Source organism: Salvelinus namaycush, chromosome 19, assembly GCF_016432855.1.
Source record: "Salvelinus namaycush isolate Seneca chromosome 19, SaNama_1.0, whole genome shotgun sequence".
NCBI lineage: Eukaryota > Metazoa > Chordata > Actinopteri > Salmoniformes > Salmonidae > Salvelinus > Salvelinus namaycush.
In genome coordinates this window covers 17,160,222-17,186,676 of record NC_052325.1, presented here as the reverse complement: position 1 = coordinate 17,186,676, position 26,455 = coordinate 17,160,222, and the positions used below count along the sequence as shown (strand labels likewise).

The 26,455-nt window shown below is 43.3% G+C and overlaps 1 protein-coding gene across 1 annotated transcript in view; it reads right to left on the bottom strand.

The window, feature by feature from the left end:
- The window catches only part of LOC120063915 (interleukin-1 receptor accessory protein-like 1), a 179,693-nt gene that overhangs the window by 3,449 nt on the left and 149,789 nt on the right, over positions 1–26,455 (bottom strand). Inside the window, exons 7-8 of the mRNA XM_039014228.1 lie at positions 4,742–4,887; positions 2,098–2,244 (exon numbers count right to left, since the gene is read on the bottom strand). Coding sequence (XP_038870156.1) covers positions 2,098–2,244; positions 4,742–4,887 — 293 coding nt within the window. The remainder of the gene's footprint in view (positions 1–2,097; positions 2,245–4,741; positions 4,888–26,455) is intronic.

Below are 26,455 nucleotides of genomic sequence, written 5' to 3'. Positions count from 1 at the left end.
AAACACACACGGTACACAGAGAACGTGTGGTGAAGCATATGCATCCTCAGGGATGAATGCAGGCTTGAACAGACACAGCAAATTGACATAATCGTTATCATGTGAAAGTGAGAGAAAGAGAGAATTGTATTGCCAGGCACAATGAAAGATCTGAGAGCTGCACTAGAAACCCAGACTGTTGGATCAACAAAACAGTAGAGGAAGCAGAGGTGTGAAAAACAGAAGACCAACTTCGATTAGCTAACGGCTATCAGGACATCCTCTCAGATGTTGTGTCATCTCTCACACACACACACACACACACACACACACACACACACACACACACACACACACACACACACACACACACACACACACACACACACACACACACACACACACACACACACACACATACACACACACACACACACACACACACACACACCTCTCCCAGCAGGTAAACTCATTAGTGCACAGTGGTTTTCTGACCCTAATAGCTCTCCCATTATGCTACAGGAGGGGAAATCCGGTAATCCGGAAACTTCCTTGATCTGCAAACCTGGCAGAGCATTCCCGCTAGCTGCTCAAAGGCTTCCCTTATTACACACAGGTAGGAGGCAGAGCACAGAGCATGAGAAGGGGAAAGAGAGAAGTAGGATGAGGATAGAGGGATCTGATTCTGTAAGGAGCCCCTTGAATCCACTTCAATGACTAAAAAACAGAGAGAGAGAGAGTAGGAGAGGGAGAGAGAGAGAGAAAGGGAGCGAGAGAGACACAGAGAGAGAGAGTAGGAGAGAGAGAGAGAGAGAGCAATGAAGAGAGAACGATAGAGAGAGAGGAAGAGGGAGAGAAAGAGAGAGAGAAAGTCAGGTAGAGGTGGAAAAGTTGGGAGAAGAAGCAGGAAGTGAGAGACACACTGACCATCTATGCACTCATCATGACACACACACATGCTAGAATTCTATTTCTAGATTCAGTCTAAGTGACTCACATGTGCAGGGCTGAAACAGACAAGTAGTCCAAAATACCTAAAAACATTACTCACTCAAAAACATCTGAAAATAACAGATAATCATTTCCAAATATCAAAATGATCTCCCACAACAAAACATTTTTTTTTCACCGACCCTTCTCAAAATATGTGTTTGGGTCATCCAGGGAGGGAATCCGGGTTTTTCAGAAGCTCTTTGAAGCAGGAGAGAGAGGCTTGAGGCTCGATAGAGGAGCCAGACACAGGCTGGTTCAAATAACAACACCTCAAACACCTCAACCACTACCACAGTGCTAATCACAAATAGCTCGATTACATGGTAATCCATTCAAATGGATTCTAACGGATGAAATCACAAATGGCCATGACTCTACTTCCATGTAGAATTCCAGAACAAAATGTTGAGAAGAACCTATCAAAGGATTGATAACAAACACTGTATGAAAATAAGCCCAACAACAACAACCAGCCCAAACTAGGACACAATTAACTGTATCTGGGAGAAAGAGAAAAGTTGGTCTCCCACTTCAGTTTGTTGGTGGACTTTTTCCTTTGATTGGGCAGGATGGGAGTTGGCCCAGTCCCAGCCTCACAGCACCCCGTCCCAAAGCAGACAGCAGTTATCTGCTGGTCCACAGGGGAGGGTGGGCATTATTCCATGACATATTGAGACTGATCCCTCTCTAAATGGAGAACAAATTGAAAATCTGTCTCCCCTCTTCCCCATGCATCCTTAGAGTGATGCAGTGGGCTGGATGTCAGTGAGGTGTGTGTGTATGTGTGTGTGTGTGTACCTGAGAAGCTGTTATTGCTGCAGGCTCTGACTGCTGGGACTCAACCCCCAGGATAAGACCAGTAATGGCTTTCATAGAAACGACCAATTCAACAACCGTCAAAGCACACACGCATGCACACACACACACACACACAGTAGTTGATAAAGGATATTATGCGAGAAAGAGAGATCGGAGGGAGAGTTAAAAGAGGAAGACAGAAAGATTGGTAGAGAGCCGGGGGGAGAAAAAAGAGAGTGCAGTAGAGGCAGTGACGGAGAAAAGTGAAAGTGAGACAGGGAGAGAAACACAACAGCCATCTATTGGTCTGAGGCTCTGAGCCCTTACCTCCATCCAGGTCGTCGCTGCCGAAGTATCTCCTGTAGAAGAGCATGAGCTCAATCTTATAACACTTATACAGAGAGATGAGGAAGAGCAGCAGCAGCAGGATGGCTCCCAAACCACCAGCCAACTCTACCGTGTACATCAGCTCTGCTGAGAGAGAGAGAGAGACAGAGAGACAGAGAGACAGAGAGAGAGAGAGAGAGAGAGAGAGAGAGAGAGAGATAAAGAGAGAGAAGAAAAGGGGAGAGAAAGAGCAGAGAAAAGAGAGAGTGAGTGAGTGAGTGAGTGAGTGAGTGAGAGAGAGAGGGAGGGAGGGAGGGAGGGAGGGAGGGAGGGAGGGAGGGAGGGAGAGAGAGACAATGTAATTAAAACTATTGAGTCAATCATGTTTCCCAACACCATAATCATGGTATGTGTGTGCATGGTCGTATGGTGCTGTTTGCATCTGGTGCAGAGTAATAGAGTCATCCCTGGTCTCTCTTCTCTGCTCTGAGCCATGCAACACATCCACAGGGAAGAGATAGGGGGATTATGATGAGTTGGGGAAAGAGAGGGAGAGAGAGAAAGGGACGATCTAAAATTGGGTTCATTGTCTCGGACAACCATGACACAAACAGAGTATAATTGGGTTGAGTGACACTGCATTACATTGTGGGATTTCTCACGGGATGAACATTGATGGAGGGAATGTGTTTTCATTGGAAGTAAAAGAAACAGAAAATGCTTTTCTCCCCGATTTTCTCCACTGCTCCCCAAGTCCCCTGTCTACCTCAACTCTTTCTCTCTCTCCTCGCCTCTTTCTTTTCACCACACTTTCCCTATCTCCTCCTACATTATCTCTCCTCTTTTCTCTCCCTCTCTCTGTTTCTTTCTGGCCTCTCCTTTGTGTCTCAATTGATTAGTAACCTTCATTCTTATACCAACTTCTCTCCATTTCCCTGACACTTGTTCTCCTCATCCCTCTCTTCCTCTCCTCTCTCCCTCCCCTTTTCCTCACTCCTTCATTCCTCTGGCATACAGATGAGGAAAACCTCCTCAGACTGATCCCGCCTCCCTCCCTCCCTCCCTCCCTTCTTCCTTGAGCAGAAATCATAAATACTGCATCCTGGGAGGAGAAACATGAAATAAACATCAGGATAATCACTAACACGACAGAGATAGAGAGAGAACACTGGAGAGAACAGAGGGAGAGAACACTGGAGAGAGTAGAGGGAGAGAACACTGGAGAGAACAGAGGGAGAGAACACTGGAGAGAACAGAGGGAGAGAACACTGGAGAGAGTAGAGGGAGAGAACACTGGAGAGAACAGAGGGAGAGAACACTGGAGAGAGTAGAGGGAGAGAACACTGGAGAGAACAGAGGGAGAGAACACTGGAGAGAACAGAGGGAGAGAACACTGGAGAGAGTAGAGGGAGAGAACACTGGAGAGAACAGAGGGAGAGAACACTGGAGAGAACAGAGGGAGAGAACACTGGAGAGAACAGAGGGAGAGAACACTGGAGAGAGTAGAGGGAGAGAACACTGGAGAGAACAGAGGGAGAGAACACTGGAGAGAACAGAGGGAGAGAACACTGGAGAGAACAGAGGGAGAGAACACTGGAGAGAACAGAGGGAGAGAACACTGGAGAGAACAGAGGGAGAGAACACTGGAGAGAACAGAGGGAGAGAACACTGGAGAGAACAGAGGGAGAGAACACTGGAGAGAACAGAGGGAGAGAACACTGTTTAAAATGATGTTCTTCTCCCACAGTCAGTGAAATGGAACTGGACTGGCTACAAAGACACGCACGCACGCACGCACGCACGCACGCACGCACGCACGCACGCACGCACGCACACACACACACACACACACACACACGCACACACACTATGTAAATGTATGCAAAACGTACTCGTCTGTTGGGAAAAGCAGAGGAGCCATTTGCTGCTTAAATAACCATCAAATTAGCTCTTTTTGCTAAGTGACAACCATAAAGAGAGCCCGGAACAAGTCATGCCAGAGCAGGAAGAATAACGGTGCAGCCGTGCGGACGAATGTAAGAGACAACAACAACAGAAAAAGGGAAAATGTAATCAAATGGAGTGTAAACCCAAATTGATTGCTACGGTGGCAAACACAAAGGAGCTCTGAACCTAACACAGACTGGTGGGTGGGAAGACTGAATGAGATGGAGAGAGAGCGGGAGGGAGAGGAGGAATATTGGAAGGGGGTATGGATGGAGTGATGGAGAGAGAGGAGGAAAATTAGAAGGGGGTATGGATGGAGAGAAGGAGGGAGATGAGGAATACTGGAAGAAGGGTATGGATAGAGAGATGGAGAAAGAGAGGGAGTCCCTGATCATCTTCTGGAAAACATCTGAAACCCTTCCAATTTGAAGAGTATCCTAAATAACTCTCACTTTGCCCCTCAATACTTTGAGGGAAAAAGTACTTTATATGATTGCAATGTTATGTCACACCTCGCTATCTAAAGATGAATGCACTAATTGTAACTGACTAAAATGTAAATGTAGGGAGGAGAGAGACATATATGCTGTCTGGGCTATAAAATCATCAACTAAATGACTAAGAAAATGTGGTACACTTCTACCCAATTTGGAGAGTGTTTTGTGCGTTACGGTTGTGTGAGAGAACCCTTCCTTACCTCTTCTGGAGAGTTGGATGCTGGCCTGCCGTCTCCCGTTGCCGTTCTCTACGTAGCAGGAGTAGTTTCCCAGGTCCCCCTCCTCCACCGAGTGGATCGTTAAGGAGATGGCCACTTCCTGTTCCCCCAGGTGCTCCCGGACCACCCTGCAAGACAAGAGCAAAGGATCATCAATGGAGTGGATGGCAGTCTCTGTGGGAGTAGTCACGAAAGGTGACTGAGTTGATAAATACTGTGTTGAAAGGCAGATGAAGTCATTTATGTTTCCTACTAACTCTGGTGGACATGTCTCCTCACTTCACAACGTAACAGTCTCGAGGTTAGGGAGACCATCCAGTAACCGGAGGGTTGCTGGTTAGAATACCAGGGCTGACAGAGAAAACCATTGGCGGGGCTGATTGACTTGGTGTGATGAGGACAGAAAGTATTGAGTTTGTGATGGGCTGTAAGCATGGCCTGGGTGATAACGCATGGATTACTGTAAATGAGTATATTTAGTCTGAAGCAAGTACAGGAATGCTATGTTAATCTCCCCCAAATGCTCCAAACATCAGACAAATTAAAATCAATAAGGGTGTTTCTTCCTGGGAATTAAAAACCAAACAACAACGTCAGGAAGATAATCTTTTTATAGCAGCTGCCATGGAAACGGAGGGGAAGGAGAGAAAGTAATATTCCATAAAGTAAATGAGTGTCCCCCGCTGAGCTGGTGGAGGCTGATGGAGAAGAGAAGGGAGACATGATGCTCCTCGTTCTTCACACACTGCTACTTAGCCTACTTTTACAGGACCCTCAGTACATAGAGGCACGCACGGGAAAAACTGGTGAGAGACTGACTGTTTGTGTGTGGGGTTGTTTGTGTGAGAGAAAGAGAGTGTGTGTGTGTGTGTTAATGTGTGTGCGTGTGTTTGAGCATTAATGAGTAGCCTATGCATTTGAGCACTGGGGAGAAAGAAAGAGAGAGAAAGAGAGGATGAGAGACAGGGAGGGAGAGAGAGAGTGGTGGAGAGTGGTAGAGAGAGGGATGACTGATCTCTGAAATACTCTCCCCAGGCTCTTGGTGAGCACATACAGTAAGGTGTTTGTTCGAGACGTTTGTAGCCTGTAATTGAGAATGCATCGTGGGCTTTGTGGACGTGGTTGGAGAGGGGGGGGGGGGGGGGGGGGGGGGAGGCAGCCTCTTTGAAGATCCCGTTTCCATAGTAAAACAGATTACCCGCCAACGGAGAACATTGCCGCACCACGACGACACTTTGAACACCTTCCGCGTTAAAAAAGTAAGCCACACAGTAAACCACAAGCAGTAAGTTAGTAAGAATTTGAAGAGGGTAGCAGGTCCTAGATCTGTACCTAATGGGCAACTTCTACCCAGACCAAACAAGGCAGGGGAAAGTGAATGGGAGTTAGATAGGGATTGAATGGTACTAGACTGGGTCTGGCTGATGTTATCTAAAACCCTGGAGGAGGCAGAAATCAACAATAGATGTTCATTACTGCTCTGCTGGGGCTCTAGTCTAGACTGTCAGGAAATACAGGCAGGCAGGGCTCTTATGGTCAAATGTTACATTAACTTCAGCTGTGCAATGTTACCATACTCATATCTCGTTAATACAGAGGAGTTGCGGCATGAGCTACAATTGTAGGTCTATGTTTAATGAACATTCTGCCAATTCATTTAGGACCCCTGCCCTCTCTCTCTGGTATCCTGGTTCTAGATGTCTTTCGCATGACAATGACCCAGTGGCGACCCGTCATTCAGGGCAGGTGGAGGTTTTGCATGTTATGCAAACAATGTAAAAGAAAAATATATATCATTGAGTTAATAAAGCCATGTACAAACATGGTCTCATTTTAGAGTAAGGCAGCTCCAAAATGCAGGTGTTTCAGCCTAGCTCAGTGCTTTCTGTGGTGGTGGGGTAAGCCAGCAGAAAATACGGAGCGTTGCGCCATGATTGGCTCAGTGTTCTATCACTCATGGGGACACTACATCACTGCCAAGTCTAAGGGTAGAGCTTGAAAATTCAAGCCGCTTGGGTGCTGCCATAGAGTTACATTAGAAGTTCCCATCCAAGAAGGCTCAAGGTCATTGGCCACAGATAAAATGATGTCAAATCACGTTATATCTACAGTACTTTGATTGGACTGATGTCAACATCTTACTTTCAAACTCTTAGCTAGCAGTCATCATCATGAATCAAGTCGACAATCTACTGGCAAATCCTTTTAAATCCTTGTAATATGAAGAGAAATAATGAAGAGAAATTAAAGATAAAACGTATTGGTGCTCATCGGCCATTAGACATAAACATTACACAATACGTTGAAAATCGCAAATTCCACAATGAGTGGTTTGCAAGGAATCAGCGGCTAACTGCAAGCATTGCAAAGCAATCATCAGCTTGCTAATCAGTGGATAAGCTATATGGTCGCAAATCTAAGATTAAGGGTTTCTTTTCCTAGTTTAAAATGATAAACATTCAACATTGGCCATGTTGTCAATGAAGCATGACTTGGCCGCACTCAAAACAACTGTTAACTCGGAACTGCAAAATCTGATTTTAGTGAGTTCAAGGCAACTGGGAACTCGGGGAAAACGAGCTACGACTGGGAAAATACGTTTTGAACTTTCATCCAACTCGGAATTGTAAATCGGGAACTCTGGCCCCTTTCTCGAGCTACAACCTGAAGATCACTGATGACATCAGGATTCCATTTTTTTTGGAGTTCACAGTTGTCTTGAATTCACCATAAATCCAGAGAATGGCAGACTTTGATGACAAAGTTTGATCACAAAATTTGCCCATGAAGGAGTCCAAAAATGTATTGTATGCTGCTGCATAAATGATATAATACGCCAGGGAGATATGTATACTGTAGCTAAGAAAGTAAAACTAAGTGTATGTTGTGTAGTAAGCTGTTAGTAGCCCATGTGCCTCACCCTAATAATTTGGTCCTCTTCCCCCTCATAATTCATTCCCCCTATGCATTCAGTTGTGCAACTGACTAGGTATCCCCTTTCCTTCTATTCATTTCATCCAACGCCCACCTGCCAACCGGGTGTGAACCGAACAGAACCGGCTCAATACCCCATTGATCCCATCGCAATATATTGCTGAGGCATATTTGTTTGGCTAATTTATTAATCTCTCTCTCTCTCTCTCTCTCTCTCTCTCTCTCTCTCTCTCTCTCTCTCTCTCTCTCTCTCTCTCTCTCTCTCTCTCTCTCTCTCTCTCTCTCTCTCTCTCTCTCTCTCTCTCTCTCTCTCTCTCTCTCTCTCTCTCTCTCTCTCTCTCTCTCTCTCTCTCTCTCTCTCTCTCTCTCTCCAAATTATATTTTATTGGCCTGCGTTTCCATAGAAATGGAACTTGTTGGAATCAATAGGCAGGGTTCTTTAAATAGAACCCTGGTGGGTTTGTGGGTTCCCTGGGTTCCGTGGGCTGAAGTTCATCTGCTGATGCATTAGTAATAGACATGCAAGCCAGGAGAGTGTGGGTGGGTGGGAGGCTCGCCTGAAGTAGAGGCAAAACTTTGGAAACACATCCACGTCCCTGTAGCAGTTGAATGGAATATACTTTGGCTAGAGGGCCTAAACACAAACAGTACAAGGATTTTAATTATTTATGTTCTATTTATTTGGTCACTTGAACAAGATACTTACCATTTGGGAGGTTTCTCTCACTCTCTATATCTCCCTCCTGCGAACTTGTTGAACCACTTCTACCTTTTACATCCCCCGTTATGAAAAAAAACATGAATTTCACGTGATCACGTGATCTTAGGTGAAGTTAATGTGATTTTTTAATTTTATTTTATTTTATTTTCACCTTTATTTAACCAGGTAGGCTAGTTGAGAACAAGTTCTCATTTGCAACTGCGACCTGGCCAAGATATCACGACCTGGCCGTGATAACGTGTCAACATGTAAAAGCAACATGAAACTACATGCAGAGGCAAGAAAAAGTATGTGAACCCTTTGTTAAGTGGAGTCAGGAGTCAGCTAACCTGGAGTCCAATCAATGAGACGAGATTGGAGATGTTGGTTAGAGCTGCCTTGTCCTATAAAAAACACTCACAAAATGTAAGTTTGCTATTCACAAGAAGCATTGCCTGATGTGAACCATGCCTCAAACAAAAACGATCTCAGAAGACCTAAGATTAAGAATTGTTGACTTGCATAAAGCTGGAAAGGGTTACAAAAGTATCTCTAAAAGCCTTGATGTTCATCAGTCCACGGTAAGACAAATTGTCTATAAATGGAGTCAGCACTGTTGCTACTCTCCCTAGGAGTGGCCGTCCTGCAAAGATGACTGCAAGAGCACAGTGCAGAATGCTCAAAGAGGTTAAGAAGAATCCTAGAGTGTCAGCTAAAGACTTACAGAAATCTCTGGAACACGCTAACATCTCTGTTGATGAGTCTATGATATGTAAAACATCAAACAAGAATGGTGTTCATGGGAGGACACCACGGAAGAAGTCCCTGCTGTCCCCAAAAAATATTGCTGCATGTCTGAAGTTCGCAAAAGAGCACCAGGATATTCCACAGCGCTACTGGCAAAATATTCTGTGGACAGATTAAACTAAAGTTGAGTTGTTTGGAAGGAACACACAACACTATGTGAGGAGAGAAAAAAGCACAGCACACCAACATCAAAACCTCATCCCAACTGTAAAGTATGGTGGAGGGAGCATCATGGTTTGGGGTTGCTTTGCTACCTCAGGGCCTGGACAGCTTGCTATCATCGACGGAGAAACGAATTCCCAAGTTTATCAAGACATTTTGCAGGAGAATGTAAGATTATCTGTCCACCAATTGAAGCTCAACAGAAGTTGGGTGATGCAACATGACAACGACCCAAAACACAGAAGTAAATCAACAACAGAATGGCTTCAACAGAAGAAAATACGCCTTCTAGAGTGGCCCAGTCAGAGTCCTGACCTCAACCCGATTTAAAATGCTGTGTCATGACCTCGAGAGTGGTTCACAAAAGACATCCTAAGAATATTGCTGGACTGAAACAGTTTGGTAAAGATGAATGGTCCAAAATTCCTCCTGACCGTTGTGCAGGTCTGATCCGCAACTACAGAAAATGTTAGGTTGAGGTTATTGCTGCCAAAGGAGGGTCAACCAGTTATTAAATCCAAGGGTTTACATACCTTTTACACCCTGCAATGTGAATGTTTACACGGTGTGTTCAATAAAGACATGAAAACAAATAATTGTTTGTGTGTTATTAGTTTAAGCAGACTGTGTTTGTCTATTGTTGTGACAATTTATGCAGAAATCCTGATAATTCCAAAGGGTTCACATACTTTTTCTTGCCACTGTATGTGAAAACAAATTTCACATCTGAATCTGCAATTCATGTGACCATATGGTCTGACGTGAACAACTGACCTCACGTGTTTCTTTCTGTGTCTCTCAACGTGAAAACAGCTTAACTGAAAATGTTAATTTTTGTCATTTAGCAGAAGCTCTTATCCAGAGGAACTAGGGTTAGGTGCCTTGCTCAAGGGCACATTGACAGATATTTCACCTAGTTGACTCTGAGATTCAAACCAGCAACCTTTTGAATACTGGCCCAACACTCTTAACTGCTAGGCTACCTGCCACCACCCATTTCACATGTTTGGAATGGAATGGTTTGGGGGTTTTAAGGTTATTGGTGCGCTGTTCAGCAAAAATAGTGTCAACAAACATGATCACTTAGTGTTGACTTTTCAATAGAACTACACCAGGGATTTGAACTCACAACCTCTACATTTTGGGGACGCTGATCTTTCTGCTGTACCAAAAAGTCTGTAGCATTCTCGGAAGTCTACAGATTGATCACCTAAAATACATCCTTGCAGTTAGCAAATAAGTGCTATCTGCACTGCTATTTTACTTATCAGTTAATCTGACTATTCTCTCATCATTGCCAAAGGGGGAGGAGTTGCAATCTACTGCAGTGTAAGCCTGCAAAGTTCTGTCATACTTTCCAGGTCTATGCCCAAACAGTTCGAGCTTCTAATTTAAAAAAAAGAACCTCTCCAGAAATAAGTCTCTCACTGTTGCCACCTGTTATAGACCCCCCCGGCTCCCAGCTGTTCCCTGGACACCATATGTGAATTGATTGCCTCCCCATCTATCTTCAGAGTTTGTACTGTTAGGTGACCTAAACTGGGATATGCTTAACACCCCGGCAGTCCTACAATCTAAACTAGATGCCCTCAATCTCACACAAATGATCAACGAACCCACCAGGTACAACCCTAAATCCGTAAACATGGGCACCCTCAAAGATATTATCCTGACCAACTTGACCTGCAAATACACCTCTGCTGTTTTCAATCAGGATCTCAGCGATCACTGTCTCTTTGCCTGCATCTGCTATGGGTCCGCGGTCAAACGACCACCCCTCATCACTGTCAAACGCACCCTAAAACACTTCTGCGAGCAGGCCTTTCTAATCAACCTGCCCCGGGTATCTTGGAAGGATATTGACCTCATCCCGTCAGTCGAGGATGCCTGGACGTTCTTTAAAAGTAATTTCCTCACCATCTTAAATAAGCATGCCCCTTTCAAAAAATGTATAACTAAGAACAGATATAGCCCTTGGTTCACTCTTTTGTGCTGGTCGAGGGCAGACCTGACTGCCCTCGACCAGCACAAAAACATCATGTGGCGGACTGCACTAGCATCGAATAGTCCTCGCGATATGCAACTTTTCAGGGAAGTCAGGAACCTATACACACAGTCAGTCAGGAAAGCAAAGGCTAGCTTTTCCAAACAGAAATTTGCATCCTGTAGCTCTAACTCCAAAAGGTTTTGGGACATTGTAAAGTCCATGGAGAATAAGAGCACCTCCTCCCAGCTGCCCACTGCACTGAGGCTAGGTAACACTGTCACCACCGAAAAATCCACGAAAATCGAGAATTTCAATAAGCATTTCTCTACGGCTGGCCATGCTTTCCTCCTGGCTTCCCCAACCCCGGCCAACAGTTCCGCACCCCCCGCAGCTACTTGCCCAAGCCTCCCCAGCTTCTCCTTCACCCAAATCCAGATAGCAGATGTTCTGAATGAGTAGCAAAACCTGGACCCGTACAAATTAGCTGGGCTAGACAACCTGGACCCTCTCTTTCTAAAATTATCCGCCGCAATTCTTGCAACCCCTATTACCAGTCTCTTTAACCTCTCTTTCGTATCGTACGAGATCCCTAAAGATTGGAAAGCTGCCGCGGTCATCCCCCTCTTCAAAGGGGTGACACTCTAGACCCAAACTGTTATAGACCTATATCCATCCTGCCCTGCCTTTCTAAAGTCTTTGAAAGCCAAGTTAATTAACAGATCACTGACCATTTCGAATCCCACCGTACCTTCTCTGCTGTGCAATCCGGTTTCCGAGCTGGTCACGTATATACCTCAGCCACGCTCTAGGTACTAAATGATATCATAACCGCCATCGATAAAAGACAGTACTGTGCAGCCGTCTTCATCGACCTGGCCAAGGCTTTCGACTCTGTCAATCACCACATTCTTATCGGCAGACTCAACAGCCTTGGTTTCTCAAATGACTGCCTCGCCTGGTTCACCAACTATTTCTCAGACAGAGTTCAGTGTGTCAAATCAGAGGGTCTGTTGTCCGGACCTCTGGCAGTCTCTATGGGGGTACCACAGGGTTCAATTCTCGGGCCGACTCTTTTCTCTGTATATATCAAAGATGTCACTCCTGCTGCTGGTGATTCCCTGATCCACCTCTACGCAGACGACACCATTCCGTTTACATCTGGCCCTTCTTTGGATACTGTGTTAACAAACCTCCAAACGAGCTTCAATGCCATACAACACTCCTTCCGTGGCCTCCAACTTCTCTTAAACACTAGTAAAACTAAATGCATGCTTTTCAACCTTTCGCTGCCCTCACCCGCCCGCCTGACTAGCATCACTACTCTGAAGGTTCTGACTTAGAATATGTGGACAACTACAAATACCTAGGTGTCTGGCTAGACTGTAAATTCTCCTTCCAGACTCATATTAAACATCTCCAATCCAAAATAAAATCTAGAATCGGCTTCCTATTTCGCAACAAAGCCTCCTCCTTTACTCACGCCACCAAACATACTCTCGTAAAACTGACTATCCTACCGATCCTCGACTTTGGCGATGTCATTTACAAAATACCTCCAACACTCTACTCAGCAAACTGGATGCAGTCTATCACATTGCCATCCGTTTTGTCACCAAAGCCCCATATGCCACCCACCACTGCAACCTGTATGCTCTAGTCGGCTGGCCCTCGCTACCAAAGCCTACACCTCCTTTGGCCGCCTTTCCTTCCAGTTCTCTGCTGCCAATGACTGGAACGAATTGCAAAAATTGCTGGAGACTTATATTTCCCTTACTAACTTTAAACATCAGCTATCTGAGCAGCTAACCGATCGCTGCAGCTGTACATAGCCCATCTGTAAATAGCCCATCCAATCTACCTACCTCATCCCCATATTGTTTTTAATTTACTTTTCTGCTCTTTTGCACACCAGTATTTCTACTTGCACATCATCATCTGCACATCTATCACTCCAGTGTTAATCTGCTAAATTGTAATTACCTCGCTACTATGGACTATTTATTGCCTACCTCCTCACGCCATTTGCACACACTGTACATAGACTTTCTTTTTTCTATTGTGTTATTGACTGTACTCTTGTTTATTCCATGTGTAACTCTGTATTGTTGTTTGTGTCGCACTGCTTTGCTTTATCTTGGCCATGTCGCAGTTGTAAATGAGAACTTGTTCTCAACTAGCCTACCTGGTTAAATAAAGGTGAAATAAAAAAAATACAAAAATACAAAAAATATAACCATTGAAATCATTTATTCATCTCCGCAATTTTGGTGTTTTCTGTATAGTTGTCTAATGTTGGTTGTGCATATTATTCTGTTTTAATGATACTCCTGAATCACATTGATACATATACTAGTATTTCTTGAGGGTATTTAAAAAAAGCTTAGTGTAGGAATACAGGTGAAATCAATTATTTACACAGACATGGTGGCATAGCAGCAAGATCCAAATTCTGTGAACCCAGAGGTTGTGAGTTCAAATCTGATATGCTGAATAATAAATACTGTATAAACATACACAATATAATAATTTGTGTCAAATATGTAAATTGAAAAGACTGTGATGTTCAGTTGACATCCTAATGACTCAATGTTTACACGGCATCACCAGTGAAATCTCATGTGAAATACTTTGTATCATCACATGTGAAGTGTTCCAAAACCACATGTGAAATAATGTTTAACATGTGCAAAAAAAAATCTGTAAGGTTCTTTATTCTACTTTCTATACGTCTTCTCCTTCACCCTCTTCTCCCACCCCTTGTCTCTCTCTCTCGCTCTGTGTGTGTGTCCGTCCCATTGAGGATGTGTATGGTGATCAGGGTAGTAAAGCCAGGGCTGTAAGAGGATCAGAGTGGGCCTAGGGTAATGGCGGCATGGACAATAAGGAATGCATGATCAAATACTGATCCAAGATCTGGCTGCATTATTAATAATTCTCCCTTTAGAACCCGGTTGTCGTAGTTACAGTAGTCTGTCAGGCAAGAAAAGTTGTGTGTACTGTAGCAGTACATTTGGGCTGCGCTCATATAGAGTCAACCTCAGCTGTCACTTTCACTAGCTAGCCATCAAGACAACCAGCTAACTAGCCACCAAAACGAAGCCTAGAGTAATTCATGTTTATCTGTTGGGCTTAGGTTATGGTTTGTCATGTTTGCTAGGTGCAGATAATCACAGGTTTTCCTATTATTAGACAGCTTAGCTGTCGTGTTAGGGACTAAGATGCCAGCGCAGTGGAGCTCATAAGCTGAGTTGGATATTTGTTTACATACCCAGCTAACAAGTTGCTTGTTTTGTACTGTGTCTACCGATGCAATTCATCTGGAAACTGTCTCAGCTTTGTAACTAATCAGCTAACATTGGCGAACTCTGTAGTTAGTCTGTCAGGCAAGAAAGCAAGAGTTGATTGGAGGAAAGAGAGAGTGTGTGTGTGTGTGTGTGTGTGTGTGTGTGTGTGTGTGTGTGTGTGTGTGTGTGTGTGTGTGTGTGTGTGTGTGTGTGTGTGTGTGGAATAGGAGGCGTGTAACTGTTTCACACAATTTATTATGGAAACCCCATATTAAGAAGAGAGTTTGTGTATGGTTGAGAGAAATAAAGAGAGGAAGGAAGAGAGATACAGTGTGAGAGGGAGAGAGAGACAGTGTGAGAGCGAGAGAGAGACAGTGTGAGAGGGAGAGAGAGAGTGTGAGAGGGAGAGAGAGACAGTGTGAGAGGGAGAGAGAGACAGTGTGAGAGGGAGAGAGAGACAGTGTGAGAGGGAGAGAGAAACAGTGTGAGAGGGAGAGAGAGACAGTGTGAGAGGGAGAGAGAGACAGTGTGAGAGGGAGAGAGAAACAGTGTGAGAGGGAGAGAGAGACAGTGTGAGAGGGAGAGAGAGACAGTGTGAGAGGGAGAGAGAGACAGTGTGAGAGGGAGAGAGAGACAGTGTGAGAGGGAGAGAGAGATAGTGTGAGAGGGAGAGAGAGACAGTGTGAGAGGGAGAGAGAGACAGTGTGAGAGGGAGAGAGAGACAGTGTGAGAGGGAGAGAGAGACAGTGTGAGAGGGAGAGAGAGACAGTGTGAGAGGGAGAGAGAAACAGTGTGAGAGGGAGAGAGCGACAGTGTAGTGTGAGAGGGAGAGAGAGACAGTGTGAGAGGGAGAGAGAAACAGTGTGAGAGGGCGAGAGAGACAGTGTGAGAGGGAGAGGGAGACAGTGTGAAAGGGAGAGAGAGAGTGTGAGAGGGAGAGAGAGAGAGTGTGAGAGGGAGAGAGAGACAGTGTGAGAGGGAGAGAGAGATAGTGTGAGAGGGAGAGAGAGACAGTGTGAGAGGGAGAGAGAGACAGTGTGAGAGGGAGAGAGAGACAGTGTGAGGGGGAGAGAGAGACAGTGTGAGAGGGAGAGAGAGACAGTGTGAGAGGGAGAGAGAGACAGTGTGAGAGGGAGAGAGAGATAGTGTGAGAGGGAGAGAGAGATAGTGTGAGAGGGAGAGAGAGACAGTGTGAGAGGGAGAGAGAAACAGTGTGAGAGGGAGAGAGAGACAGTGTGAGAGGGAGAGAGAGACAGTGTGAGAGGGAGAGAGAGACAGTGTGAGAGGGAGAGAGAAACAGTGTGAGAGGGAGAGAGCGACAGTGTAGTGTGAGAGGGAGAGAGAGACAGTGTGAGAGGGAGAGAGAAACAGTGTGAGAGGGCGAGAGAGACAGTGTGAGAGGGAGAGGGAGACAGTGTGAAAGGGAGAGAGAGAGTGTGAGAGGGAGAGAGAGATAGTGTGAGAGGGAGAGAGAGACAGTGTGAGAGGGAGAGAGAGATAGTGTGAGAGGGAGAGAGAGACAGTGTGAGAGGGAGAGAGAGACAGTGTGAGAGGGAGAGAGAGAGACAGTGTGAGAGGGGGAGAGAGACAGTGTGAGAGGGAGAGAGAGACAGTGTGAGAGGGAGAGAGAGACAGTGTGAGAGGGAGAGATAGTGTGAGAGGGAGAGAGAGATAGTGTGAGAGGGAGAGAGAGACAGTGTGAGAGGGAGAGAGAAACAGTGTGAGAGGGAGAGAGAGACAGTGTGAGAGGGCGAGAGAGACAGTGTGAGAGGGAGAGGGAGACAGTGTGAGAGGGAGAGAGAGACAGTGTGAGAGGGAGAGAGACAGTGTGAGAAGGAGAGAGAGACAGTGTGAGAGGGAGAGAGAAAGAGTGTGAGAGGGAGAGAGGGGCAGTGTGAGAGGGAGAGAGAGACAGCGTGAGAGGGAGAGAGAGACAGTGTGAGAGGGAGAGAGAGACAGTGTGAGAGGGAGAGAGAGACAGTGTGAGAGGGAGAGGGAGACAGTGTGAGAGGGAGAGAGAAACAGTGTGAGAGGGAGAGAGAGAGAGTGTGAGAGGGAGAGAGAAAAGGTGTTATCCTATGTTATCCTATGACGGTGCCACGTTGAAAGTCACTAAGCTCTTCAGTAAGGCCATTCTACTGCCAATGTTTGTCTATGGAGATTGCATGGCGGGTTGCTCAATTTTATACACCTTTCAGCAATGGGTGTGGCTCAAACAGCCAAATCCACTAATTTGAAGGGGAGTCCACATACCTTTGTATATATAGTGTAAATCTGTTCAAGAGCTTAAAATGGATTACAATAAGAAAATGGGCGGGGTTGACCATCTTGACCAACTGAGGAGCTATTACAATGTTGGGCGCACAGGCAGAAAATGGTGGAAGTATGTGTTTTGGGGGATGCTCAACATTGCCATCATAAATGCGTACATTGTGGGAGTGAACCTGCGAAGGCCTCTTCCCAGAAACCGCAGGCGCTGGTCCCTGAGGCATTCACAATGCAGCTTGTGCATTCACTTTGTGATATGGCTACAGTGGCAAGAAGAGAGGAACCAAGAGTGTGGCACTAGGGCGTGTGGACCGAGTTCTGGTGCAGTGCCTTAGACCACAGCCCTATACTGGGTACATTTTGAGTGAGTAATTTAGTCAAATTTACAGCAATTTAAATACTCTAGGGTTTTTTGTTGTTGAGTGTTAAACGTTTTTTGAAAGTGAGTGTCTTTAAACAATGGAGACAACATTCATGTTATTCCTGTTGACATGAATGTGGTGTCATATTAAATAATAGGTTGTGCTCTTTAAAAGTAACTTGTAATTGTCAGTTCCTCTTTGTTTTTGAGCTATGTCTGTTTGTTTGAAATGTGTGAGAAAATGAGCTTTATCTTGAATATTCTCAGTAATCTACAGCAGCATTCTAGAATTATATTGGGGTCTAAAGTGTTAAACACATATAGCCCTTCAGATGATGAGAGAGAGGATCCTAGAGAGAGAGATATGGAGTAAGAGAGTGATCACTAACCTTAAAAAACTGAGCTCTTTACCTGACTACTCACAAAACAAACACACAAGCCCTCCTTCTCCCTCCCCTAATCCATTTGCATGCTGCTACGTGCGGTGAGGGAGAGGGTAGGTGAGGGCAGCGGATAGCGATAGCGGGGCGAGGCACGGTGAGAAATGGTGGTTGTTAACTATCTGACAAGGCCGTCTCCCCAGAGCTGCAGTCTCTCCACACACAGCGCTCAGCGCCTAATGGGAAACACGCACACAGACCAGCCAATGGACTTGTTTAAATATGTTACACTACTGGGAAGGAAAGAAACACGGAAATGGACTTGTTTTAAGTGTGTTACTACAGCAAAGAGAGAGAGAGGGTATATAAGGTGGACTCGTTTGAATTTATTGGAGGGTAGAGGAAGACAGATAGAGAGGGAGAGGAAGAGACCCATCTGAATGTGTTATAGCATAGAGAGAGACACACAGGCTTGTTTTAAAGTGTGTTATAGCATAGAGAGATAGAGACACAGGCTTGTTTTAAGTGAGTTATAGCATAGAGAGAGAGAGACACAGGCTTGTTTAAAGTGTGTTATAGCATAGAGAGAGACACATGCTTGTTTTAAGTGTGTTATAGCATAGAGAGAGAGACACAGGCTTGTTTTAAGTGAGTTATAGCATAGAGAGAGAGAGACACAGGCTTGTTTTAAGTGAGTTATAGCATAGAGAGAGAGACACAGGCTTGTTTTAAGTGAGTTATAGCATAGAGAGAGACACAGGCTTGTTTTAAGTGAGTTATAGCATAGAGAGAGAGACACAGGCTTGTTTTAAGTGTGATATAGCATAGAGAGAGAGACACAGGCTTGTTTTAAGTGAGTTATAGCATAGAGAGAGAGACACAGGCTTGTTTTAAGTGAGTTATAGCATAGAGAGAGACACAGGCTTGTTTTAAGTGAGTTATAGCATAGAGAGAGAGACACAGGCTTGTTTTAAGTGTGATATAGCATAGAGAGAGAGACACAGGCTTGTTTTAAGTGTGATATAGCACAGAGAGAGAGACACAGGCTTGTTTTAAGTGTGATATAGCATAGAGAGAGAGACACAGGCTTGTTTTAAGTGAGTTATAGCATAGAGAGAGAGAGACACAGGCTTGTTTTAAGTGAGTTATAGCATAGAGAGAGAGACACAGGCTTGTTTTAAGTGAGTTATAGCATAGAGAGAGACACAGGCTTGTTTTAAGTGAGTTATAGCATAGAGAGAGAGACACAGGCTTGTTTTAAGTGTGATATAGCATAGAGAGACACAGGCTTGTTTTAAGTGTGATATAGCATAGAGAGAGAGACACAGGCTTGTTTTAAGTGTGATATAGCATAGAGAGAGAGAGACACAGGCTTGTTTTAAGTGTGATATAGCATAGAGAGAGAGACACAGGCTTGTTTTAAGTGTGATATAGCATAGAGAGAGAGACACAGGGTTGTTTTAAGTGTGATATAGCATAGAGAGAGAGAGACACAGGCTTGTGTTTTAAGTGTGTTATAGCATAGAGAGAGACACACAGGCTTGTTTTAAGTGTGTTATAGCATAGAGAGAGAGACACAGGCTTGTTTTAAGTGAGTTATAGCATAGAGAGAGACACAGGCTTGTTTAAAGTGAGTTATAGCATAGAGAGAGACACAGGCTTGTTTAAAGTGAGTTATAGCAGAGAGAGAGAGAGACACAGGCTTGTTTTAAGTGTGTTATAGCATAGAGAGAGACACAGGCTTGTTTAAAGTGAGTTATAGCATAGAGAGAGAGACACAGGCTTGTTTAAAGTGTGTTATAGCATAGAGAGAGAGAGACACAGGCTTGTTTTAAGTGTGTTATAGCATAGAGAGAGAGAGACACAGGCTTGTTTTAAAGTGTGTTATAGCATAGAGAGAGAGACACAGGCTTGTTTAAAGTGTGTTATAGCATAGAGAGAGATACACAGGCTTGTTTAAAGTGAGTTATAGCATAGAGAGAGAGACACAGGCTTGTTTTAAGTGTGATATAGCATAGCGAGAGAGACACAGGCTTGTTTTACGTGTGTTATAGCATAGAGAGAGAGAGACACAGGCTTGTTTTAAGTGAGTTATAGCATAGAGAGAGAGACACAGGCTTGTTTTAAGTGTGATATAGCATAGAGAGAGATACACAGGCTTGTTCTAAGTGTGATATAGCATAGAGAGAGAGACACAGGCTTGTTTTAAGTGAGTTATAGCATAGAGAGAGAGACACAGGCTTGTTTTAAGTGAGTTATAGCATAGAGAGAGAGAGACACAGGCTTGTTTTAAGTGTGATATAGCATAGCGAGAGAGACACAGGCTTGTTTTACGTGTGTTATAGCATAGAGAGAGAGAGACACAGGCTTGTTTTAAGTGAGTTATAGCATAGAGAGAGAGACACAGGCTTGTTTTAAGTGTGATATAGCATAGAGAGAGATACACAGGCTTGTTCTAAGTGTGATATAGCATAGAGAGAGAGACACAGGCTTGTTTTAAGTGAGTTATAGCATAGAGAGAGAGACACAGGCTTGTTTTAAGTGAGTTATAGCATAGAGAGAGAGAGACACAGGCTTGTTTTAAGTGTGATATAGCATAGAGAGAGAGACACAGGCTTGTTTTAAGTGAGTTATAGCATAGAGAGAGAGACACAGGCTTGTTTTAAGTGAGTTATAGCATAGAGAGAGAGACACAGGCTTGTTTTAAGTGAGTTATAGCATAGAGAGAGAGACACAGGCTTGTTTTAAGTGAGTTATAGCATAGAGAGAGAGACACAGGCTTGTTTTAAGTGTGTTATAGCATAGAGAGAGAGACACAGGCTTGTTTTAAGTGAGTTATAGCATAGAGAGAGAGAGACACAGGCTTGTTTAAAGTGTGTTATAGCATAGAGAGAGAGAGACACAGGCTTGTTTTAAGTGAGTTATAGCATAGAGAGAGAGACACAGGCTTGTTTTAAGTGTGTTATAGCATAGAGAGAGAGACACAGGCTTGTTTAAAGTGAGTTATAGCATAGAGAGAGAGAGACACAGGCTTGTTTAAAGTGTGTTATAGCATAGAGAGAGACACACAGGCTTGTTCTAAGTGTGATATAGCATAGAGAGAGAGAGACACAGGCTTGTTTTAAGTGAGTTATAGCATAGAGAGAGAGACACAGGCTTGTTTTAAGTGAGTTATAGCATAGAGAGAGAGACACAGGCTTGTTTTAAGTGAGTTATAGCATAGAGAGAGAGACACAGGCTTGTTTTAAGTGTGTTATAGCATAGAGAGAGAGACACAGGCTTGTTTTAAGTGTGTTATAGCATAGAGAGAGGGGGAGAAGGAGAGAAAGAGAGAGTGGGGGGGCCCAAAGGGAATGTCTTAGCTAAATACAGTGTGTTGCAATGTAGAGATAGACATGGGAAATGGGCTTGTTTAACCTCTTTAGCCCAGGGGGGGTGCTATTTCGACTTTGGAAAAATGTGTTCCCAAATTAAACTGCCTCGTACTCAATTCTTGCTCGTACAATATGCATATTATTATTATTATTGGATAGAAAACACTCTCTAGTTTCTAAAACCGTTTGAATTATGTCTCTGAGTGAAACAGAACTCGAGTTAGAGCACATTTCCTGTGAGGGAGTGAGATTTCAGAAATCGATGTCCCTGTTCTGAGATCAGTTTATAAGTCCCCATGCAAGCTATGAGGGTACATGCACTGCATACGTCTTCCTCTAGATGTCAGTAAGCGGGGAGATTTTGAATGGAGTGGATTGCGCAATCTGGGCCCTATATATAGACCCTGGAGCAGAAGGAACGTTCTTTTCAGCAGTGCGCTCGACGCATGAAGACATCACAATGGCGTCCTGCAAAAGCTTTCGTTTTAGTAGTTATATATTTCCGGTCATGTTTTTATTCGTTATAGGTGTTAAAGACATCTTAAGGTAGTTAATTTAAACCGACTTATAGCAGTTTATAGCAGTTTATTGCGATTTTCTGGATTTTCAATGCCATGCGCTTCCATTTGTTGGGCACCTCTCCAGTGGGTGGCTAACGTTTAGCGGCTAATTCGACTAGACAAGAGGACATCTTTCAGCCAAAAGACGACTGTTTTGAAGAAAGGACACCTTGCCCAAGATTCTGATTGAAGCTCAGCTAATAGTAAGCAGTCTTTATGCTTTTAATTAATTGTTCTGTTGTTAAAAGTAAAATGCATGAGACACCATTTCTTGCAGTATAGCATTGCGTTATCGCAGCCTGTATTGCGCAGTAACGATAATTTTAAAAATGTAATTCAGCGATTGCATTAAGAACTAATTTGTCTTTCAATTGCTGTCCAACCTGTATTTTTTAGTCAAGTTTTGGAATAGTTACTGATTAGATTAGGCGCCTCTTCAAAGATTTCTCCTGCCATTTTCCTGGTAGCTTTGCTACTTTTCTCATTGTATAACACGATTTGTGCTGCTAAATATGCACATTTTCGAACAAACTCTATATGTATGTTGTAATATGATGTTACAGGACTGTCATCTGAAGAATTCTGAGAAGGTTAGTGAAAAAATTAATATCTTTTGGTGGTTTATACGTAATGGCTATGTTTGGCTTGAATCAATGCTATTGTGAGCTATTGTGATGTTTGCTATTGTGCTAAGCTAATATAACCCTATATTGTGTTTTCGCTGTAAAACACTTAGAACATCTGAAATATTGTCTGGATTCACAAGATCTGTGTCTTTCAATTGCTGTACGCTGTGTATTTTTAAGAAATGTTTTATGATGAGTAATTAGGTAATACACGTTGGTCTCTATAATTGCTCTGGCTGCTTCGGTGCTATTTTTGACGGTAGCTCTGATGGTAGCTGCAATGTAAAACTGATTTATACCTCAAATATGCACATTTTTCGAACAAAACATAGATTTATTGTGTAACATGTTATAAGACTGTCATCTGATGAAGTTGTTTCTTGGTTAGTTTGGTTGGTTCTTGGTTAGTTAGGTTGGCTTTGTGCATGCTACCTGTGCTGTGAAAAATGTCTGTCTTTCTTTGTATTTGGTGGTGAGCTAACATAAATATACGTGCTGTTTTCGCTGTAAAACATTTTAAAAATCGGACATGTTGACTGGATTCACAAGATGTGTATCTTTCATTTGCTGTATTGGACTTGTTAATGTGTGAAAGTTAAATATTTCTAAAAAATATATTTTGAATTTCGCGCTCTGCCTTTTCAGTGGAATGTGGGAGGAGTTCCGCTGGCGGAACGCAGGGGCGGTACAGGTTAAACGCATGACATCATAAAGAGAACGAGCTGAAACGCTCTTGTTTTAAATGTTTCAACATCAGCTTAGAGCTGTGTTTGAATACCCATACTAACATACTGTATACTACAGTTGAAGTCGGAAGTTTACATACACTTAGGTTGGAGTCATTAAAACTCGTTTTTCAATCACTCCACACATTTCTTGTTAATATAGTTTTGGCAAGTTTGTTAGGACATCTACTTTGTGCATGACACAAGTCATTTTTCCAACAATTGTTTACAGATAGATTACTTCACTCATAATTCTCTGTATCACAATTCCAGTGGGTCAGAAGTTTACATGCACTAAGCTGACTGTGCCTTTAAATAGCTTGAAAATTTCCAGAAAATTATGTCATGGCTTTAGAAGCTTCTGATAGGCTTATTGACATCATTTGAGTCAATTGGAGGTGTATCTGTGGATGTATTTCAAGGCCTACCTTCAAACTCAGTGCCTCTTTGCTTGACATCATGGGAAAATCAAAAGAAATCAGCCAAGACCTCAGAAAAAAAATGTAGACCTCCACAAGTCTGGTTCATCCTTGGGAGCAATTTCCAAACACCTGAAGGTACCATGTTCATATTTACAAACAATTGTACGCAAGTATAAACACATTGGGACCACGCAGGCGTCATAACGCTCAGGAAGGAGACGTGTTCTGTCTCCTAGAGATGAACGTAATTTGGTGCGAAAGGTGTAAATTAATCCCAGAACAACAGCAAAGGACCTTGTGAAGATGCTGGAGGAAATAGGTACAAAAGTATCTACATCCACAGTAAAACAAGTCCTATATCGACATAACCTGAAAGGCCGCTCAGCAAGGAAGAAGCCACTGCTCCAAAACTGCCATAAAAAAGCCAGACTACGGTTTGCAACTGCACATGGGGACAAAGATCGTACTTTTTGGAGAAATGTCCTCTGGTCTGATGAAACAAAAATAGAACTGTTTGGCCATAATGACCATCATTATGTTTGTAGGAAAAAGGGGGAGGCTTGCAAGCTGAAAAACACCATCCCAACCGTGAGGCACGGGGGTGGCAGCATCATGCTGTGGGGATGCTTTGCTGCAGGAGGGACTGGTGCACTTCACAAAATAGATGGCTTCATAAGGAAAGAAAAGCATGTGGATATATTGAAGCAACATCTCAAGACATCTGTCAGGAAGTTAAAGCTTGGTCGCAAATGGGTCTTCCAAATGGACAATGGCCCCAAGCATACTTCCAAAGTTATGGCTTAAGGCAAAGTGGCTTAAGGACAACAAAGTCAAGGTATTGGAGTGGCCATCACAAAGCCCTGACCTCAATCCTATAGAAAATGTGTGGGCAGAACTGAAAAGCGTGTTCGAGCAAGGAGGCCTACAATCCTGACTCAGTTACACCAGCTCTGTCAGGAGGAATGGGCCAAAATTCACCCAACTTATTGTGGGAAGCTTGTGGAAGGCTACCCGAAACGTTTGACCCAAGTTAAAACTTATTTGTGATAGGGGGCAGCATTTTCACTTTTGGATGAATAGCGTGCCCAGAGTGAACTGCCTCCAACTCCGTCCCAGATGCTAATATATGCATATTATTGGATAGAAAACACTCTGAAGTTTCTAAAACTGTTTGAATTATGTCTGTGAGTATAACATAACTCATATGGCAGGCAAAAACCTGAGAAAAAATCCAAACAGGAAGTGAGAATTCTGAGGCTGGTCGATGTTCAACTCATCGCCTATTCAAATCCCTGTAAGATATGGATCTGTTTGCACTTCCTACGCCTTCCACTAGATGTCAACAGTCTGCAGAACGTTGAATGAAGCCTCTACTGTGAAGTGGGACCGGATGGGAGGTGTTTCAGTCAGTCGTCTGGCAGAGTGCCAGTTCTTGGTCACGCTCATTCCAAATGATATCGCCTTGCGTTCCATTATTTCTGTAGACACAAAGGAATGCTCCGGTTGGAACGTTATTGGATATATATGATAACAACATCCTGAAGATTGATTCTCTACTTAGTTTGACCAGTTTATTCGACCTGTAATATAACTTTTTGAAGTTTTCGTCCGAGTTCGCCTGCATCTGCGCGAGCGTTTGGACATGTGTACTAAACGTGCTAGCTACTTGGAGATAAGTAATGGACATTATCGAACAAAACAGCGATTTATTGTGGAACTAGGATTCCTGGGAGTGCATTCTGATGAAGATTATCAAAGGTAAGGGAATATTTATGATGTAATTTCGTATTTCTGTTGACTCCAACATGGCGGAGAAATGTTGTTATATCTGAGCGCCGTCTCAGATTATTGCATGGTGTGCTTTCTCCGTAAAGTTTTTTTGAAATCTGACACAGCGGTTGCATTAAGAACAAGTGTATCTTTAATTCTATGTAAAACATGTATCTTTCATCAAAGTTTATGATGAGTATTTATGTTATTTGACGTTGCTCTCTGCAATTTCTCCGGATATTTTGGAGGCATTTCTGAACATGGCGCCAATGTAAACCGAGATTTGTGGATATAAATATGCACATTATTGAACAAAACATACATGTATTGTGTAACATGATGTCCTATGAGTGTCATCTGATGAAGATCATCAAAGGTTAGTGATTAATTTTATCTCTATTTCTGCTTTTTGTGACTCCTATCTTTGGCTGGGAAAATGGCTGTGTTTTTCTGTGGCTATGTACTGACCTAACATAAACGTTTGGTGTGCTTTCGCCGAAAAGCCTATTTGAAATCAGACATGTTAGCTGGATTCACAACATGTGTAGCTTTAACTTGGTGTCTTTCATGTGTGATTTAATGAAAGTTAGATTTTTATAGTATTTTATTTGAATTTGGCGCGCTGCATTTTCTCTGGCTTTTGGCCAAGTGAGACAGTAGTGTCCCGCCTAAACTCCGATTTTTGGATATAAATATGAACTTTACCGAACAAAACATACATGTATTGTGTAACATGAAGTCCTATGAGTGTCATCTGATGAAGATCATCAAAGGTTAGTGATTCATTTTAACTATATTTCTGCTTTTTGTTACTCCTCTCTTTGGCTGGAAAAATGGCTGTGTTTTTCTGTGGCTATGTACTGAGCTGACATAATCGCAAGGTGTGCTTTCGCCGTAAATCCTTTTTGAAATCAGACACTTTGGCTGGATTAACGAGAAGTTTATCTTTAAAATGGTGTATAAAACTTGTATGTTTGAGGAATTTTAATTATGAGATTTCTGTTGTTTTGAATTTGGCGCCCTGCAATTTCACTGGCTGTTGGTTATCCCAGAGAAGTTAAACAATTTAAAGGCAATGCTACCAAATACTAATTGAGTGTATGTAAACTTGTGTATGTAAACACACTGGGAATGTGATGAAAGAAATAAAAGCTGAAATAAATCATTCTCTCTGCTATTATTCTGACATTTCACATTCTTAAAATAAAGTGGTGATCCTAATTGACCTAAGACAGGGAATTTATACTAGGATTAAATGTCAGGAATTGTGAAAAACTGAGTTTAAATCTATTTGGCTAAGGTGTATGTAAACTTCAGACTTCAACTGTACATACTT